Source organism: Lepidochelys kempii, chromosome 2 (assembly GCF_965140285.1).
Source record: "Lepidochelys kempii isolate rLepKem1 chromosome 2, rLepKem1.hap1, whole genome shotgun sequence".
Classification (NCBI taxonomy): Eukaryota; Metazoa; Chordata; order Testudines; family Cheloniidae; genus Lepidochelys; species Lepidochelys kempii.
Window position 1 is genome coordinate 71,790,665 of NC_136381.1, and position 20,904 is coordinate 71,811,568.

At 39.0% G+C, this 20,904-nt stretch overlaps 1 protein-coding gene across 3 annotated transcripts in view; it reads left to right on the forward strand.

Moving 5' to 3' along the window:
- PXDNL (peroxidasin like) overlaps positions 1 to 20,904 on the forward strand; it is a 291,171-nt gene that overhangs the window by 146,772 nt on the left and 123,495 nt on the right. For all 3 annotated transcript variants that reach the window (XM_073331210.2, XM_073331214.2, XM_073331212.2), the window contains exons 3-4: positions 5,171 to 5,242; positions 14,066 to 14,137. In XM_073331210.2, coding sequence (XP_073187311.2) covers positions 5,171 to 5,242; positions 14,066 to 14,137 — 144 coding nt within the window. The remainder of the gene's footprint in view (positions 1 to 5,170; positions 5,243 to 14,065; positions 14,138 to 20,904) is intronic.

The window sequence follows — 20,904 nt, forward strand, 5'->3', positions numbered from 1 at the left end:
TGTCTTCTTGGGGTTCTCTCCAGCCCTACATTCCTATGATTCTATACCTATCTATAAGAACCTGCAGGACTAGAACCTGGAACTATGAGGGTTCTTGGGCCGCCAGTGCTTCTGCATCATCGGTAGCTCAAGGTGAGTTTCTACTGGAGGGCCCTGTGAAGCAAGGTATTGCAGGAAGTATAGCCCAGCTTGGCCTGAGGGGTGGCCCCCTATAGCCCACAGGTTGGATTATTCTGGTATATAAACCAAAAAGCCATCATGGGGAGCTAACTGAGCAATGGCACAAACTGCCTGCTTGCTTCCGCTCCAGGTCTTGCCTTGCTGTGGACCCTAGACTCTAGCTTCTGACCTTAGAATCATAAAATATTAGGGTTGGAAGAGACCTCAGGAGGTCATCTAGTCCAACCCCTTGCTCAAAGCAGGACCAACACCAACTAAATCATCCCAGCCAGGGCTTTGTCAAGCCAGGCCTTAAAAACCTCTAAGGATGGAGATTCCACCACCTCCCTAGGTAACCTATTCCAGTGCTTCACCACACTCCTAATGAAATAGTGTTTCCTAATATCCAATCTAAACCTCGCCCACTGCAACTTAAGACCATTTCTCCTTGTTCTGTCATCTGCCACCACTGAGAAGAGCCTAGCTCCATCCCCATTGGAACCCCCCTTCAGGTAGATTGTCGGGCTTAACTGGTAGTGATCAATGGCTCCATGTCTAGATGGCAGCCGGTATCAAGTGGAGTGCCCCAAGGGTCGGTCCTGGGGCCGGTTTTGTTCAATATCTTCATAAATGGTCTGGAGGATGGTATGGATTGCACCCTCAGCAAGTTTGCAGATGACACTAAACTGGGAGGAGAGGTAGATAAGCTGGAGGGCAGGGATAGGATACAGAGGGACCTAGACAAATTAGAGGATTGGGCCAAAAGAAATCTGATGAGGTTCAACAAGGACAAGTGCAGGGTCCTGCACTTAGGACGGAAGAATCCCATGCACCACTACAGATTAGGGACCGAATGGCTCGGCAGCAGTTCTGCAGAAAAGGACCGAGGGGTTACAGTGGACGAGAAGCTGGATATGAATCAACAGTGTGCCCTTGTTGCCAAGAAGTCCAATGGCATTTTGGGGTGTGTAAGTAGGGGCATTGCCAGCAGATCAAGGGACGTGATCGTTCCCCTCTATTCGACATTGGTGAGGCCTCATCTGGAGTTCTGTGTCCAGTTTTGGGCCCCACACTACAAGAAGGATGTCGAAAAATTGGAAAGAGTCTAGCGGAGGGCAACAAAAATGATTAGGGGACTGGAACACATGAGTTATGAGGAGAGGCTGAGGGAACTGGGATTGTTTAGTCTACGGAAGAGAAGAATGAGGGGGGATTTGATAGCTGCTTTCAACTACCTGAAAGGTGGATCCAAAGAGGATGGCTCTAGACTGTTCTCAGTGGTAGCAGATGACAGAACAAGGAGTAATGGTCTCAAGTTGCAGTGGGGGAGATTTAGGTTGGATATTAGGAAAAACTTTTTCACTAGGAGGGTGGTGAAGCACTGGAATGCGTTACCTAGGGAGGTGGTGGAATCTCCTTCCTTAGAAGTTTTTAAGGTCAGGCTTGACAAAGCCCTGGCTGGGATGATTTAATTGGGGATTGGTCCTGCTTTGAGCAGGGGGTTGTACTAGATGACCTCCTGAGGTCCCTTCCAACCCTGATATTCTATGATTCTAGTTGAAGGCTGCTATAAAATCCCCCGCACTCTTCTTTTCTGCAGACTAAATAACCCAAGTTCTTCCAGCCTCTCCTCGTAGATCATGTGCCCCAGCCCCTTAATAATGTTTGTTGCCCTCTGCTTGACTCTCTTCAATTTGTCCATATCCCTTCTGTAGTGGGGGGACCAAAACTAGACACAATACTCCAGGTGTGGCCTTACCAGTGCCGAATAGAGGGGAATAATCACTTCCCTGGATCTGCTGACAGTGCTCCTACGAATACAGCCCAATATGCTGTTGGCCTTCTTGGCAACAGGGTACACTGCTGACTCATATCCAGCTTCTTGTCCACTGTAATCTCCAGGTCCTTTTCTGCAAAACTGCTGCTTAGCCAGTTGGTCCCCAGCCTGTAGCGGTGCATGGGATTCTTCCTTCCTAAATGCAGGACTGTGCACTTGTCCTTGTTGAACCTCATCAGATTTCTTTTGGCCCAATCCTCCAATTTGTCTAGGTCACTCTGGACCCTATCCCTACCCTCTAGCATATCTACCTCTCCCCCATCATGTGTGAACTTGCTGAGGGTGCAATTAGTCCCATCATCCAAATCATTAATAAAGATGTTGAACAAAACCGGCCCCAGGACTGACCCATGGCACAGGCCTGACAGTACGTAAATTCACTACGGTTATGGTATTGTTCTTCATTTCTTATCCTAAACTGTTGGATTTATTACTGTTCGCTGTGTTTCATTATAGAGGTGGCTGCATTTCAATGGCAGGATGGTCTGTATACAAAGTTTGTGAAGTCCTTTCATAAACTTCAAAATAAAAGCCACAATATAGAGAATACAAACTCCAGTTCATTCTCTGTACCTTAATATTCAAAGTCTCCAATTTAATTGGCCGTATTCCACTGAAACTTTGCAACAGTTGACCATTGGGGAAGGCACATAAATGTAGGAGGCAGTAGTTTCATGGGAGCTAGACCAAGTCTATGGAACCATCTCTGGCAAGTAATAAGAAAGATCACAGACCTCTCCACATTCAGAACAAATTCAAAACTTTTTTTTTTCTAATATAGCTTCTCTTAGTAAAATTCTATACACATATGCATGTGTGCACGCACACACACTTAAAAGCTTATAATAACCTAGTAAGTTATTTGTCCTACAGACTAAAAACGAAGAAAGAGAGAGACTGACATTGTTTTATCTATTTTTAAATATTTGGGAGGTGCTGAGATACTAAAGTGTTGGTGACAGGTGTCCTTCAGGTACATAGATAAGTAAAATATGCATGATACACTTCTTAGCTCACATTTTATTGTATTTAATTCATTGGTTTTGCAATTAAAAAATAAACTAGGAACAGGTAAAATAATTATCTATCTTTACAATATGATAGTCTGACTTGAAATGTGTAAATCTGCTATTCTGGTATTAAGTAATTATAAGGGCTCTGTGCCCTCTTCCTTTGCCCACTCAGGTTTCATGTTCTCATTCAGTGATTTGAAGGATAAGCACTAGTGCTGTCATCAGTCACTCTTATTTTTGTACCTCATAATGAACTTCTGAATTTCTGTCTTTCCTCTTGAATCATCATTTGGGACTCTTTATTTATCAAACCTTAAAAATCAAAGTGCCCTCTTAAGATCGGTTTCTATGTCCTTACTGAGAACATTGTTTTACTTTTCATCCTCATTTTCCCATCTTTATCTCAGAAGATCTCATCCAGAAATTGTACAGATACTGTATGAAAAATACACCAACCAAACTTTAGAAGTAGTTTGTAACTACTATAACCAAGATATTGCCAGGAATATGTATAATATATCAATATTACAGCACAAAAATATTTAAGACAAAAATTGCTTTGAATAAAACCCTGGAAAGTGACGTTTCTGATTATAAAACACATTCAATTGTTAATCATTTAAATGTATTCCATTTCTGTAATGAATTAAAACATTTCCAAGTAAGCCTGAAAGATAGATCAAAATGTAACGTATCTTTGGATTATCCAAATTCCTAACAAATCATGACTGGGAAATCATGACTCCACAGATATATAAGACATTTGAAACATTTATTAACTCATCTTATTTGTTCAAAAGTAATCTAGACCAGTACTAGACCTTTTTTGCCTAAATTATTGATTGTACAGAACAAAAACTGAATATCAGAAATAGGAGAATACTATTCAGACATTTGAAGCTCAAAACTGGTACAATACAGAGATAGAGTATTCATTTGTATCTGTCTTATCACAAGGATATGTTCCATACGTATGTCAAGGGAACATTAAGGTTGAATGGTCAGGCATCAAAAAGTTAGGAAACACCAAAGCTGAGGTTCCATATACAGCATGGTATAGCTTTGCATACTCTTTGCGCAGGTGTAAATGACTACACAAGGGATGATCCATGGGGAATGAGACCTAAGATTTCGATAGATTGGAAGCCACAGAAGAGGTGGGACCACGTTTACCCCAGGGAGGTGGAAACTCTTCTCATGGCTACATCTGGAAAATGGAAGGGGTGGAATAAAATCTATATTCTGGTGCCCTTATGATCTTTTATCCACCAAAAATGTTTGTATGTACCTTTTCACTTATAAGTGCATAAAAGTGCCCTCTTTATTTTAAGAATTTAATAATTTTTGCTGAAGTTTTGAAGACTAAACCATTTTCTTTCCCAAAATGGACAGGCTTGCCTCTGGTGTCAGACTTTAACAGTAACACCAAGAAAAAAACACAACAAAAATGAATTGTTCACATGAAGGGCTTAAGTCTGACATGCTCCTCAGAAGGACTGTTTCATTTTATTGTGGTGCAGGACTTGCTGGAATACTGAAGTCTGCACAATGAGTTCTTTTCCCTAACACATTCAGATGCAGCTGCCTTGATTAGTTTACTTTCAGTGTAGTTCAAGTATCTGTGCCTAGACAGGGTACCTGAATGAAAAAATACATTTCCGTCCTTCATGGAAATGCCTTGGATGAAATCCTGGTCCCACTGAACTCAATGAGAATTTTACTGTTGACTTCAATGGAGTCAGGATTTCATCCATCATGTGAACTTCAAGGGAAAACAGTGTCCCTCTAATACAGAAATATTATAATTTTCATTTACCAGACAGGCAGTGCAGAGTTTTGGTGAATAATTTGTGTATGAATTGTTTGTTGTTAAAATTAAACTTGTCCCTGCCAGCATCAATTTCACTGTCTGTGATGCTAATTATTTTATGATTATTGACTGCAACCATGAAGAGAGGGGTTTAATTGGGAAAAAAATTGTTCCACACACTTCTAGTTTTTCTTAATGCTAAAATATGTTTTAATAGTCTATGTTGGTAAAATATTTAAATCTACTTTGGTTCAATCAGATGATCTTTATTATTTTCTAACTTGCTGTTATTGAGAATTAAATTGTTGTGTATGATTCTTAAAATAGTACTATTTTTTTGCCTTTTTACAGTCTTCTGAATAACAACCAAATCAAGAAGATTTCAATAAATGCTTTTGAAGGGCTTGAAAATCTGCAATACCTGTAAGTCAAAATGGAAATTTAATATTTTCAGTGATAAAGAGTGATCGTTAACCCTCTGTGTTTTTGACTATAAATGCTGTATGCTCTTGTTAGGAAGCATTGTCAGTCCTGGCTAAAAAACTGTCTGCTCATCTGCAAGCTGTCATACTTTGTGTGTGTGCACACACTGAATATTGTACAGTGCGACATAACGAAGCAGCAACGCTGAATGGTACCATTCTGATTTTAGAGCATTTGCACAGATGCAAATGACTGCCCAGGGTGCAAGGATGTGTAGGATCAGGCCCTCAGTTCACCAGTGCAGGGTTGTTGGTGTTTTTTACTGCTTTCATTAGTTTCCATTGAAAATATAATTTGCATGTTGATTTTGGTTTTTTGAAGAATCTGAGTCTCATTTGTTCTATTTTTTCTATGCATCTCCCATATGTAAATAAGGTTTGACATAACTGTGATATTCCATATTGTTTTTTGTGTATGAAAAATGTGCCTTCGGTTAGGTACCATTTGGATTCACAATAATACTGAGTTTCAGGAACTTTCATCTGAAAACTGTTTTCATGACACCTTAAGGTTGAATTGTTTGCTATTAAAATTAAACTTGCTCCTGAGAGCATCCATTACACTGTCTGTGATGCTTATTATTTTGTTGTTGTTGAGTGCAACCATGAGGTTCAAATGAGACAAATGAGAACAGCCTTAAGGTATCATGAAAATAGTTTTCAGATGAAAGTTCCTGAAACTCTCAGTATGATTGTGAATCCAAATAACATAATAAATATTAAAAGATTCATGTTGCATATAGTCCTTTCATCAACTCAGTGTATAGAAAAATAGCCCTTTAACTATTCAAATAAACAGATAAGTAAATGCCATGTTCTCATTCAAAGTTAATTTTTCTGGAAATTCATGTTTTAGTTCAAGGCGAAAGCCTTTTCTCTCATGAGGATTTTGAGTTTGCACAAGTATCACAATTTATTTTATTCCAAATCCTACAATTTAAAGTAAAGCTTTTGTGATTTCCTTGTAACTCCAACATATAAGTGAATGTTTTATACATACATTTAATTAATTAATAAATAACATTTTTTTGTGTTTACCATTTGGTAAACACAGGATCTATGTATTCTTTTATTCTGTGTTTAAAATAATGTAATTGCTGGAACTTCCTCCATTTTGTAATGGCACCCAGGGGACATTATGGTGAAGAGGATCCTAGGAACACAGTTCCCTGAAATTTCCCATCCAGTCTCCAATGTGCCGTCTGTGCTAGCATCTTAGATTTGCTGTGCCAGTTTTATGCCATCTCAGGATTCCACTTCCTCCAGGGAATCTAGCTGAAACATCATCCTGGGCTTGCAAATATGTGATTATATATGACAGTGTCATAGTTAAAGGGAAGTTCTGAGAAACAAAAGGGCAAAGTTAGAACATAATAGCAGAAATGAGCGACTCACTTATAGACAGCCCCCCAAGCTGAAGCAAATACTCACCAGCAACCACACACCAAAAACACTAACCCAGGAACCTATCCTTGCAACAAAGCCCATTGCCAACTCTGTCTACATATTTATTCAAGTGACACCATCATAGGACCTAATCACATTAGCCATGCCATCAGGAGCTCATTCACCTGCACATCTGCACAAATGTGATATATGCCATCCCGTGCCAGCAACGCTCCTCTGCCATGTACATTGGCCAAACCGGACAATCTCTGGGCAAAAGAATAAATGGACACAAATTGAATCACAACATTCAAAAACTGGTAGGAGAGCACTTCAACCGCTCTGGCCACTCAGTAAAAGATTTAAGGGTGGCAATTTTGCAACAGAAAAGCTTCAAAAACAGACTCCAATGAGAAACTGCTGAGCTTGAATTAATATGCAAACTAGATACCATTAACTTGGGTTTGAATAGAGACTGGGAGTGGCTGGGTCATTTCACATACTGAATCTATTTCCCGATGTTAAGTATCCTCACACCTTCTTGTCAACTGTCTAAATGGGCCATCCTGATTATCACTACAAAAGTTTTTTTCTCCTGCTGATAATAGCTCATCTTAACTAATTAGCCTCTCACAATTTGTGTGATAACTTCCAACTTGTGTGTGTGTGTACATATATATCTATATATATCTCTTACTATATGTTCCATTCTATGCATCCGATGAAGTGAGCTGTAGCTCATGAAAGCTTATGCTCTAATAAATTTGTTAGTCTCTAAGGTGCCACAAGTACTCTTGTTCTTTTCACTATCCAATGAATTTCCCAATGATGGACGTGGAGGGAGAAGAAAAGCTGGTTGTGAATGAAGTTTAATATTATTACCATTATGTATTCATTCACCCCCTTACCACCACTGCTGTGGAAAAGTGAAGCACTATGAATTTGCCAATCCTTCTCTACAGGCTCAAACATATGTTATTCCATTATCGTTTTGCTGTCATTGAATTTAGTATATTTGGTCCATTCTGCTTGTTCTTGATAGTGGCATACACAAACCTATATAATTTTTTTAATGTAGGTCAAGCCATTTTTTGTCATAACATAACAAACATGGGGGAACATACATATCTGCTCTTATGCAAATTTCTGAAGATGGATTAACCTAAGTGGAACAAGAATTGAGCATAGAAGCATCTGGTAGTTCCTCTAACTCACGAGTTATTTCAAATTTTGGAGATCTGCAGTGCAGCTCAGAAGACAGAATAGAGACCTACATTTGCTCTTCTCTTTTCTTGTCATGGCATCTGGCTAGACAGAAAGGTTATGGATAATTTGTTTCTTCTTAATCCTCAAGGAAAAAAAATTGTCCATCAAACAATAACAGTGTATAGGGTGACAATTCAAAAGGAAACGTTAAGGCTGTCATCTTTTCCCTGCATAATCTCGTTCACTTGACACACTTGTTCTCCACTGGGAAGGTTGGAAATTGGCTTCATTCATCCAAGTGCTAATCAGTGCACTGAGCACATCACTTCACTTTCCAGACTAAGCCGTCATATATTAAACTGTGCTTTTTACAATTGTCATGAAAGTTTTCACAACCACAGCTAACACTGAAAATATACATTCTGATTTTAATGTATTTCTCTTCAGTGTAATATGTCCTTTCCCATGTTATATTGTTGTTAATCTATATCATTACAAAACACAATATCCACATCAAGACCACGCTTTTCTGCAGAAAAGTTTGGGTGTGTCCCTATTTAATTGACACAGATTTGTCTCCTGTAACCTATTCAGTCCTATTTTATTTTATAAAGCTCTTTAGCCTTATTCGCTAAAATATGTAACTGTTTTCATAAATATGGAGAGAGCCAAGAAGCAAATTAAGCTTTTACAGAATGTAAGAGTGCTATGTAATAACAAATTTGTATTGTCAATGTCCTGAGCTGATTGGTCTGATGTATGACTTTCCTAGCTTTAGCTAAACAGTCCCAAACATATGGCAAATGTATTCTTCAAATGGGTAACAGTAAATGTTTTTTCTGAGAACATGCCCAACATGTAACACAGTGGATTCTCTCCTTTTTTCTTGTGTAGGTAAAATCTTTAACCATGTTTATGATTAAAATAGGAATCCAAGCCCAATCAATATACCCTCCTCTGCCAACAAACTATTACATGTAATTTCCAAGGCTAGTGCTAATTGAGGTGATTCCTGAAGACATGAGAGCTCCTGAGCACAAGAATCCCATACCTTGTCATTTGTCCCAGCGCCAAAATATTTTGGTGCTGATTTTTAGACCCACAATTACCCCCACATATATTTTCCCTCTCTTTCTTTCTTTGTATTACTCTGTGGATCAAAGGCTCCAATCAGGATCATGCTCTGATGTGCTAGGTGCTTTACAAACAGATAGATCTTAGGAGCAGGCACCATGTTTCCCTAACTGTCTAATTTGAAGTGAGGTGCAATCTATGAGTGTGTATAAAACCATACATCTCTAGGGTACCCTTCAGTGCAGTAGTCTAATATTTAGTAAGCATCACAGCAGAAGTAGGTCTTGGTACAGAGAGGCTGTGGGACTGTCAGATTAGGTCAAGGAAGTCAGTCTAAAGATAAAGGGCAGCATGGGAGTGTCATGATGTCTGGAGTGACTCACAACTGTGAATGCCTTACTCAGGGTAGACTGTCAGAAAACAGGGCAGACACCCCAAACTGCTGGTACGTTCTATAATGAGGTTTCATCAAACCAGAAACAACTGGATCAATATACCAGTTTTATGGAGTCACATACAGTCCCGTTAGACTCTCCAGTCTATCTCACCACTGAGACAAACTCAACTTTGTGATAATGGTCGCTTAAACCAAAAATCACACCACATCAGGTGGCTCTTAGTCCCTATAGACCAGTCACTTACTGCAGATCAATTGGTACTCCAGATCTACCAAAGACAACACTGGCAGCCAATTCTATAGAAAACTAATTAAAAATGTGTTAGCTAAGAAAAGTAAATAAGAGTTATTGAGAGGTTAAAGCAGGTAAATATATATGTTTATATAGTGTTGGTCATGGAGGGACGTTCCCCTGAGGACTCAGAGGGCAGGAAGCCTGGGGGAAGTGAAACACTGCAGAGATCTCTCTAATGGGAGAGCTGACTTGGTGCAATGGGAGAAGACTTGTGGGAGGGAAGCAGGTCTTGGAACTCTCAGATAGGATGCTTGGAGAGTTGGACCCTGGAACAGGAGCTAAAGGAACTGGGACAGAATGGTTAATGACTCTCAAGTGCGTAAACTGGGAAGGGTGACCTTTGAATGGGGTTGAAGAGCTGCTGTGTTCTGACCTTGTTTTATTTTGGGTTTTTGAGAGGAACTGTTTTTACTAGAAGGGATCTGCAGGGTGTGGCCCTCTATATGTATAAAAGGATCTGAATTTGCTGCTGCGAGAGAAAATATTCCTTTGCATGGGGCACTGTAAAGGGGAAACTGAGGAAGATTTCCGGGGAGGGCTCCCTTATGATGCATCCATTTACCGATAATTGAAGTGACAAAGCAGGTGTCATTCCCCTTGTCATTTACTTCTGACAATGGTGAGTTCAACACCCCTGGTTTGGCCCAGGGGGAAACTGAAGGAAAGAACTTTGAGTGGATAAAAACCCAACCCCTGAAGCTCAGGAGAGATGGGGGGGGGGGCAGTGTCCTGCAGTGCAGACTGTCCCGAGTTCCAGAAGTGGGGTATGTGGGATCAGCTAGGTCTGCTTAAGCTTTAGGTAAAATAGGTGTAGCTTCAAAGGTGCAGCCAGCTCTGAACTGTGAGGCCACCACCCAAAATCCTACCCTATGCAAAGTTTTTACACGTAAAAGGGATAAGTGCCAGAGATGTCAGGAAATCCATTTGGGACTTCGCTGATGATTTTACATGGAAGGCACTCAGATACCACGGTGTGGGGAGGCAGTCTAAAGCCCTCAGAGAGACAGAGGTGTAGGATTTACTATCAGTCACTTATGAATTATTCTGCAAATGAAAAGGGAGATTGTGCTGTTCCAGTTTTGCACCTTTGTGATGGGGGGAGCAGATTATCTGAGCTGAGATCTTTCATAAAGATGTGCTAGTGAAATCTTGCCTTAAGACTCTTCATTGTTCTAGACTTGGTGTATGATTTTCAGTGGCAGCTTTGAATCGGGATTTCCTTCATGCCAAGGTTAACTTTTATTTGGTGACATTCTGCTGCATTTAACTGGTATAAGTGATCCATGAAATAGTGGCATTTCCATGGCAAGGAGCAGGACACTTCCATTAAATCTGTAACTGTTACGCCAAAGCTGGGATTGCTTCTAGCGGTGTAACAATATTTTGTCGTTTTGTTTTCTATTTCACACTCAGCTTTTAAAATCAGTGGTATGTTTTAAATTCATGCCACAATTCTCCTAGTAATTCAGGCAAGTGAGGAAGTGCCTGGTGTGAAATTTTATTATTGCAGCTGTACTTTGCAAAATTCAAGAGAGAGAAATCTGTTTTAGAGGGTCTGCTTGTGTAAGCTGCAGATGCCTTTCATTTTCCCTTAAATGTTAATTTGTGGGGTTTTTGGCACTTTTTATTAACACACAACATTCTCATGTTTGTTTCTGGAGAGAGGACTTTGAGAGTTACTTTTGCAATGTCTGATTTGCAGTTAAGTCAATTTGCTTTCTCTTCATTCAACCAATAGTTCGTACACACTCTTTGGCCTTATCTACCCTACAGACGCTTTGCGGACATAGCTATAGCAGCAGGTGCAGCATATGCCAACAGAAGGAGTTTTTCTGTCAGCATAGTAACACCGCCTCCTCGAATGACATTAGCTCTGCAGACAGAGGCACTCTTCTGTTGACACAGCTGCATCTACACTGGGGGTTTTGCTGGGATAGCTATTTCACTAGGGATGTGTGTGTTTTTTCACACCCCGACCAACGCAGCTATGCTGACAAAACTTTGTAGTGTAGTTCTGGCCTTTGTTATGAATGATTTTACATGCAACATGCTGTCCTGCAGTCTAGTGTGTTTTCATTTGGCCAAGAGGTCTTTTAGTACTAGTGACGGCATATCTTGGTGTATAACTTTCACATACTTTTATGTTGTTTATTTTCTGAAATTGTCATCCTTTAAGTCAGTATTTTTCAGATTGTGAAACTGCCCTCCCTGAGGAGATTGACTTCTTCAGAGAAAGATGGAGTATGATCAAAGGGAAACAAAAAGAGGAATTTGTTTATTTTATTTGTTTGTTTCTACTTAAGAAGCAGAAAAAACAGAAACCCTATTTCCAACATACCAATGACAAGTTCCTCGTCATAGCATTTTCACAAACAGGAAACTCACTAAGAAATAGCAACTATGCCAGTACATAATGCTGAAGGACAAAAATAGGGATAGAAGAGAGGAACAAAGGGAAAAGAGGCCGTTGGGAGAAGAAAAATGGAAGGCAAGAAAGTTTAAAAAAATTATTCTTTAAGACTTTAAGACTGGTAGAGGATGGAAAGAAATCATAGTCCTATAAAGCTTTCAGTATATGAATTTGGCTTTGTGTTTTTGTAAGCTTTGGCTGACACACATACTCGAGGGAGGAGCATGAATAGTCAAGTAAACTAATTCCTGGGAATGTGGTAGAGGCAGCCTAGGGGAAAGCATATCCCCACAACTGCCTGTTCATAGGTACTAGTCTTGGGAGACAAAGTCTGTCATGCTAGAAGGCATCCAAAGGAATACACAACTTACTATATTAGATCAGGCCAGTTATCTGTGTAGCCCATTAACTTGTATCCCACAGTAGCCAGTACCAGATTCTTCAGAGGAAGGTGCAAGAGACTGTGCAGTAGGGATATCCTGCCCATGGGTAAGATTTCTTCCTGACCCCTATCAGTGGAAGGTTGGCTTATGCCATGCAGCATGTGGATTTATGGCTCTTTCCAGAAGCTTTTAGCTGTTGTTGCTCCTTCTTCTGACACCAGTGTCACCCTTTGCCAAGTAATAATGGATGTTTGAGGCCTAGAAGAGTGATTTACCAGTGAAGGCGAAATCAGTGACATGGAGTCAGGATGCATTTTTAATATAACTTGTTTATTTACACATGTACACCAGTCCTGGAACAGAGGCAGTCACAAACAGCACCCCACATGCTCCCCCAAAATATCAGCCAACATACACAGACCTGGGTCCCAAGAAGCTATACGGTCCCAAATATAGAAAATATAGCAAGAAACAAACTCCCCTATCTGCCACAGTTTGTCTCAACGATGTCTGCATAACAAAAACTAATATTACACCATTTCTTCAAAGACTAAGAATGTGTTAAGAAAAAAAAAAAACTTGTAGACCATGTGTCGTGACCTCATGACTCTGGTCATAACATTATATTATTTTTATGTTTGCTATTGTAACTCTGATGTTCTTGTTCATATAAATGTCTAATCATGTTTTGATTCCTGTTAATCTCTTACGCTTATGCTCAAATAAATTGGTTAGTCTCTAAGGTGCCACAAATACTCCTTTTCTTTTTGCGAATACAGACTAACACAGCTGTTACTCTGAAACCTATATTTAGATAGTTAAGGTTAAAAAGAGGAAATGCTAGGATTGGGGAGTGACATTCTTCTCATTCAGCAAATGACTTCATTCGGGCTATGCTCATGCCCCTTTTGTATTTGCTTTTCACAAAGATTCAAACAATCAACTATTTGCATGCAAATGTTTGTGTGAATTTGAATTTGAAAGGTAAATTTGAAATTTGCTTGCTCAAATATTTACAGAAACTTTATTTTGTACCAGCAGTGCTCATAAGATCAACCACTCAGTGAACAGGTACAATGCCATATAGCTTATCTGAGCAATCACAAGTAACCAACACAACTTGGGAACCTAGTTATGCAGGAATTGCCATTCTAGTTCGAAATATTGGTCCATCTTGTCCAGTATCCTGCCTCCAATAGTGGCCAGAATTAGTGGATTTAGATGACAGTATAAGCACGTGTGATCAACCCAGAAATGTGTTTAAAAAAAAAACCCATGGAAAAAATTGAATAACATACATGTAAGGAAATCATAGTCTTAAAGGCTAAATATGTGTGATGGATTGTTGTGCATTGTTTGCTTGGCTCTGCTGACAAGTATCCAGTCTGAACAGCCTCTTGTTTTCCTTAAATATATCTGTATATGCTCTATAGGTTAGCTTTAGCATTAGAAAAAAATACTGATATGTTTATCCAACACGTATTTTTTTACCTTGTCACTCAGGAGATGCCATAATGTCCTTAATACATTTAATGACTTAATTCTAAAAGAAGACAAGTTAATGCAGTGTTTGAGTCTGCTATTTCTCATTGCAATAATTTGTTTTTTTGCAGTTTCTTGTACAAGAATGAAATCCACACAATAGACCAGCACACATTCAAAGGACTTGGATCATTGGAGCAGCTGTAAGTAACACAATGCAGTTGATTAAAATGTCTGTGGTATAATTCCCTGATTTTATTTAAAAATTAGAGAGAGAAATTGAACTGCAATTCTATAGCCAGAGTCAGTTAGAGTACAATAATATGCAACAATGTATCTTCAACTGTTGTCTCAGAATGGGAGAAGATATACAGCAGGGATAACTTTTAGATAGATTCATAGATATTAAGGTCCGAAGGGACCATTATGATCATCTAGTCTGACCTCCTGCACAATGCAGGCCACAGAATCTCAATTCACTGTGATAAAATATTAAAACATTTTCCAAATGTTTATAGTACTGCCTAGCTTTCTAAATATGAACATCATCCTACATAGACACAGTCTGCCAAACATTTTCATAATCACAGAGTGAAATATGAATCATAAAATGTGGGGAAAATACATAAAATGTTAAAGGTTTACTGAGCCAAAGTCTGATGTATGCTATTCTCAATTTTCAGTAGTTATCAGTAAATATTTTTCTTGAAAACCACAGTCATTTAAGACACTTTCCAAATTAATTATGGCTTCAAGATTACTTTTATTGCAAAATGGAGATTTTGTTTGTGTTAGGCTAGAAAATGCACAATATTACTTATTTGCTATTGTAAAGACATTTACTATCAGAAATTACTGGAGCTACTGAGAATCATGTTTTTAAAACTTAGTAATTCTCAGGATGACATCTAATTATTGCATGAATGACTCTGTGTCATTACCTCAACAATTCTGCCTATAAAAGCTGTTATAGACATTAATTATTCCATAAGTTGAAAATGTTATGTTCTGAATTTATTGTCCTTACTTAGCATTCATTTCCATATAACACTAAAACAGATGTAATACAATTAAGTGATCAAAACTTTGGCTACTTTTGCATGCTTAAATGCTTAGATGTATTGGTGTAGGTGCGGCATATGTTAATTGGAATATCAGGAAATACAATACAACCTCCAAGCCATGTCCTTATCTTGTACTTTTTCCCCAATAAGATCTCCAATATTCAGCCTTTTCTCTCTGAACATATACTAAGACTCTCATCCGGGCCCTTGTGACTTCAAACTTCGAAGCTTTTCCTGTCACCTAACTCTCCCTGTTCAGATCCATTCAAAATGCTGCTGCTAAGATTGTCTTCCTGTTACTGTAGCCATGTTGTCTCCCTTTCAAAGGCCTCTCATCTGGCCCCCTATTTACCCCCATATCAAATAGTTACAAGCCTCTTGTTCTTGAGTAAAATTTTCAGAAGTGCCTAAATGAATTGCTCCCCTTCACAATTTAACACCATCATACATATCCTTTCTTTTATATTATATTCCCCCCTCCACTCCACTCTACCATTGGTGCCAACCATTGTTGCTCACTTGTCAGCTTCTCCCATAAATTTCATCACGCCTTCTTCCATGCCATCACTTATGCATCAAACTCCCTCACCGAACTGATCTGTAGAGCAGCAACCATGCCCTTTTAAGTATCTACTTCTATTGTGATGTCTCCAGTAAACTGCCAACTGATAATGGCTATTCAGGTGCCCAGTAGAGACTACTGCCACCATTATATTGCTATCTATTCTGTATTTATATCTTTTAAAAAGAAGAAAAATCCCCCTCAGTCCTGTAAATTGTGTATATAGCCTGTCTAAGTACCTGTATCTTCATGTCACCTTCCTGCCACACCTTCCAGTCTAAGTACCTACCCCTTCCTCCCTCCACCCTAGTTTGTTACACTAGCATATCATGTTTTGCCTTAAGTCCAATCGTAAGCTGTTTTTGGAACAGGGACTGTCTCTCACTGTGTGTTTTGCACCATGCCCAGTGTAATAGTGGAGGCTTCTGAATAGTAACCATAATGTATACAGTAGCACATTAATACACTCTCTTCCCCCCACTGCCACCTCACAATTCAGAGCACCATTTGGCCCTGAGCCTCTTGTCATGACATTCTTTAGAAACAGTCAGGTAGCAGGTAGAGCTACTACAGTCAGACTATTAGGGTACTGTGGTTGTTCATGTAAGGTGAGGTTTCCTACGTAAGTTAGGAGCTATGTCCCATTAACTTTCAAAGGGACTTGTGCTTCCAAAGTCTTTTTACTAATTTTTGAAAATCTCTCCCTTATGGCATTTCGTAATTCTCTCAAGTGTACCTGGGGCAATTTTACTTAAGGAAAGCTGCCTCCAGCAATTTGTTTTTTTATCAACGCCCTTGCAATTTTGTGTCCGGCACAACAAAATCAGATAATTAGATTTGAGTGTTCAGTGGCTCAACATTTATCTATTTATTTTTAACCTAGTCATAGTTTTTCATCAGGACACTGCAGAACTGCCCAGTCATGCCTTTCTATCCCTCCAGATGTCATTGTTACCTCACAAGAGGATGCTACCCCAATACAGTGAAGAAATCTGGCAGATTAAATTGAGTTTCTTCATTTGCATGCGTGTACGTTCTCTTTCATTCAGGGACAATTTAAAAAAATTAAAATCTGTCCAAAATGTTCCAACCTGGGTGCTTAAAGTTCAGCTTCTAAATCCATATTTAGGCTCCCAAATATAAAATTGGCCTGATTTTCAGAGGGCTGAATGGATTTAAGAAAATGGGTTTGAAAATGTTGGCCTTTTGCTCTATGTGACAGACAAGTCTCTGTTATATGCTACAGTTATCCTTAGCTTAAAAAAAAAATTCAAGAAAATAGGCTAGTTTGGCATTTTGACTGAAGAAATCTCTCCTAAAAAGGTTTCAAAGTAGCAGCCGTGTTAGTCTGTATCCGCAAAAAGAAAAGGAGGACTTGTGACACCTTGGAGACTAACAAATTTATAAATAAATTTATAAATAAATTTCTTAGTCTCTAAGGTGCCACAAGTCCTGCTTTTCTTTCTCCTAAAAAGGAAGTTGAGCTTTTTGAGCAAAGACTTAATTGGCAACTTTGGACACTGGAAGATGTCCTTTAGCATTCCATTAAGGTTATGATGTCATCAAAGCACAGTCAAAACACATTTTTAGTGCTACATTACTCCTTCCGTGCCCCTCCTCACAACTATCTGAATCCTGCTCAAGTCAGGAATGGTACATGAATTCACTCAGCAGTGTCCACTTGTCATCACTAAGGGGCATTTGAGATCAGCTCCTGAAAAATGTCCATTGTATTCCCCTATGTCCTTTTTCACATTGGCAGGAGGAGGGATGACCTTTCAAAATGTACAGTTAGTAGAAAGTTTAGGACAGACTGGGAGCTATAAAAACTGGGATGGACCTATCTGTTGATCTTTCCAAGAGAGGGAGACACAGACTCCCCATCCGTTCTCCCAACTAGGCTGCTGATCTATTCGACATCCCAAGGTAGCTGTGAGAACATTTATTTACAGGAGCATCTGGCTCAGGATGTGAACTTGGATGACAGAGCCCAAAATAATCATGATCTGATGAAGAGACATTTAAACTACTGCAATGGGGTTGGGTGTCACAAGGAAGCTTGTGCTGCTTTTCCCAGTTTTGTTAGTGGCAGTGGGTGGTATGGGAGGGGTTTTGATGCTTAAGCATTAATTGGAGGATGAAAAGAAAGGCAAAATGAAAAGGGGACTAAGCTTTTAAATGACAAGTGGGTGGAAGAACATCAGAGTTTGCAATGCATATTCTCTCTTTCTTATAAGCTCTAGTGGAGGCAGGGAGTGGAATCATTAAAACTATAAAAATGTTGTTGTACAAAATATGTTTGGGTTTTGTTTATTTGTTTAGTTTAACTTGGAGAAAAATAAGTTAAATTAAAAATACCCAGTAATAGTTTTGCTTTAAAATGCACTGTTTGTGCCAAAAGCTTGTGTGCATGTTGTAGACGTTTACTTTTAATTTTCATCTCTAAGACATTTATTTATCCACATCCAGCTGGCTTGAATAACTGCCATGAACATTTTCCTATATATGTACAAAACCTGCTTGCCTGCCCTTGACTGGTGACAGTAGAAAAACAAATGATGGTATTTTACATGCCTGTCAAAAATATATATATATTACTTGCGCAGAATGAATGGGTGAGCCAAATTTTGCAAAGCTGTCAGACATGTTTTTAGCTTTTGAGAGAGAGCTCTTTTCTCCAGCTGCAGATTTCTCTGAAGCCACTGGAAACATTATATATCTAATACCAATCTCCAGTCAAAACACAATTTGTAAATAGAGTTGGAAATAAAGAATTTTAATCAAAACTGAACATGGGTAAGTGCGAATCAGATCCAAACAACTTTGGCATAGACCAATGTGTGAGTAGTTAAATCAGAATGGGAACTAAATGCCTTGGGTTTGATCTTTTTTTAATGGAAAAATATATTGTCAATTTATGAGGTATACACTCTAGATGATCTCTAAAAGAGAGCTGCATCTATTTTGCCCAGTCCAGCCATCTGAAAATCCATAATGTCAAAAGTGCCCCCCCCCCCCCCCATGAACGAACTTTGAAATGTACTTGATAATGTTTTTAACAAATGCATTTTGCTAAATAGTGACTTTGTTTGCGATACTAACAGTGCAGAACATTAACACAGCTGACGGTAAATAAGTTTCCATTCTGCTGTAGTAGTAGATTAACAGCCAAAGAGAAATTTAATTATTAAAAGTAAACATTTTTGACCAAATGGTGCCCTCTTAGGGTAGGACTAGAATACAATTGGAGGTGTGAGTGCAGCTCATGTAGGCATCTGCGTGGAAGCTTTACTTTAGCTAGCACAATTAAAAATAGTAATGAAGAGACAGTGGCTGTGAGAGCCCGCCCTGACCCTGGGTAAGTACCTCTGCTTCCTCACTAGCACACTTACAGCTCATGTAGGCACACCCACCCTAGCTTTAATCACACCTGTGATTGCAATGTAGACATTCTTCAGTTGAACTAAGGGTAGCTCTGTTATAATACCTGTGTTCTAGGGGACAGTCACCACGCTCCCTACAGCCAAACACCTTTGCAGTAATCTGTGAAGTGAGCAGGAGGTTTTCTTTCCCTTCTCTCCCTCCACCCTTCCTGACTACAGACTTGTATATAGAAAGCTAAGACTGCAAGCCAGACTGAAGCCATTTTTTTCCTCATTAACCAAGAAGGCCATATCTGCACCTTAGCTCACTCTCTCGTCACCTTCTGGACAACTTGGCAGTGGTGTTGATTAACTAAAGAAGGAACGGTTGGCCTCCATAGGATGTTACAGGGAAGAAATGAGGGAAGGATATCAGTCTCTAAGAAAGAGTCAGCAAACCTTCTGGGTCACAGAAGGAATGTGTGTGTGGGCAGGAGCGGGGGAGTATCATCTGCTATCATTGTAAGACTCAGATACCAGTATTTCAGTGAGCCCTATTGCAACACTGTTAATATCTGAATATAATAAATTACTTTGTTAGTATTATGCTGTGATTAAACTCTAGTGGCACCCATAGTCCCTGATCAAGATTGAGGCGCCACCTAGTTATACGCTCTAGAAACACCTAAGAAGATACTGTTCTTGTGCTGAAGAGTTTGTGGTCTGACCAGTGACATATGAGGGAAAGGAGAGGGATACAATCAAATATATACCTCCCGCCCCTCCCCCCCGTTTAAAAAAAATAAAAATTCACTGCCTTTTATCCAGAGGGTTTCTTGTCCCTGTAAAACACGACGTCTGAGTAGGCTCAGCAAAATAAAGGGGAAAAAAACAACATAGAAACTGTTTTCTGTTGTGATTAGAGCAGGGGGTTGGGAATCCAGAACTCCTGATTTGCAGTATTAAAGTAAATCATGTAAATCTCAGATACTCCATTTCCCTATAGGTAAAATCACTATAATAATACTTAAGCTCTTTCACCGATAAGGGAGGTAACGAATATTTGAGCAGTATGTTGAGATCTTCAGTTGAAAGACTCTATAGAAATACCCATGTATTATAGTAATCTCTATTGTGATGTACTGTATCACACTGAAATGACTCATGCAGGTGATGTACAAATTAAGCTATGTGCCCTTTATTAGGATAGACTGTACCTGTCATCGTAGAAGAAATGCATGGGAAAACAATTCAGTAACTTTCAGCAGTTTCTTAATCAAGGAAGTGTTTCCCATTATGCAGAGATAAATTAAGAAAGCAACTAGAGTAACCAGAAACAAAACAGAAACAGTGAACATTAATCAAAAGCAACATTAGGTTTCCTCTGAATTCAGAGAGTGATCAAAAGAAAGGAAAATAACAACACTCCTGGCACTCCTCCCCCCGCCCCCCAACTAAACACACAACAAAAATTACTTTCTCTATTTGCTTTTTAATTCAGAAAGACTTAGAAGAAATTTTCTGTTAATATATCATTGACAACCTACTGAGATCATAATCTGGAGTTAAGAGCTGTAATTAATCTTACACCTCTCTACGTTATTAATTTGAAGATGTGCCACTTGTGATCATTTATAGGAAACCATGACTTTAAAAAATAAATAACAATAATTTAAAAAAAACAAAAACTTAAGTGAAAATGTATGGTGCACAATAACATGTGGAAGAACATCCTTTTTCTTATCAGCAGTATGTTATAGAATAGTAATCCAGCAATGATTTTCTTCAGAAATAACAAATTTAGTGTTGTTGTGAATAAGTTAGATCTCCCTGTGGCTTAATATTTTGAGAACCTGGACTACATGCTTGCTGTCTTTTAACTGTTTACAAACTCCTGCAACCCTCAGTGTAAAGGAAAATACTTTTTAATTTGAAAGCAGTTGTGTACTATTTTTCAGTGTCTAGAATTTTTCATACGTTTT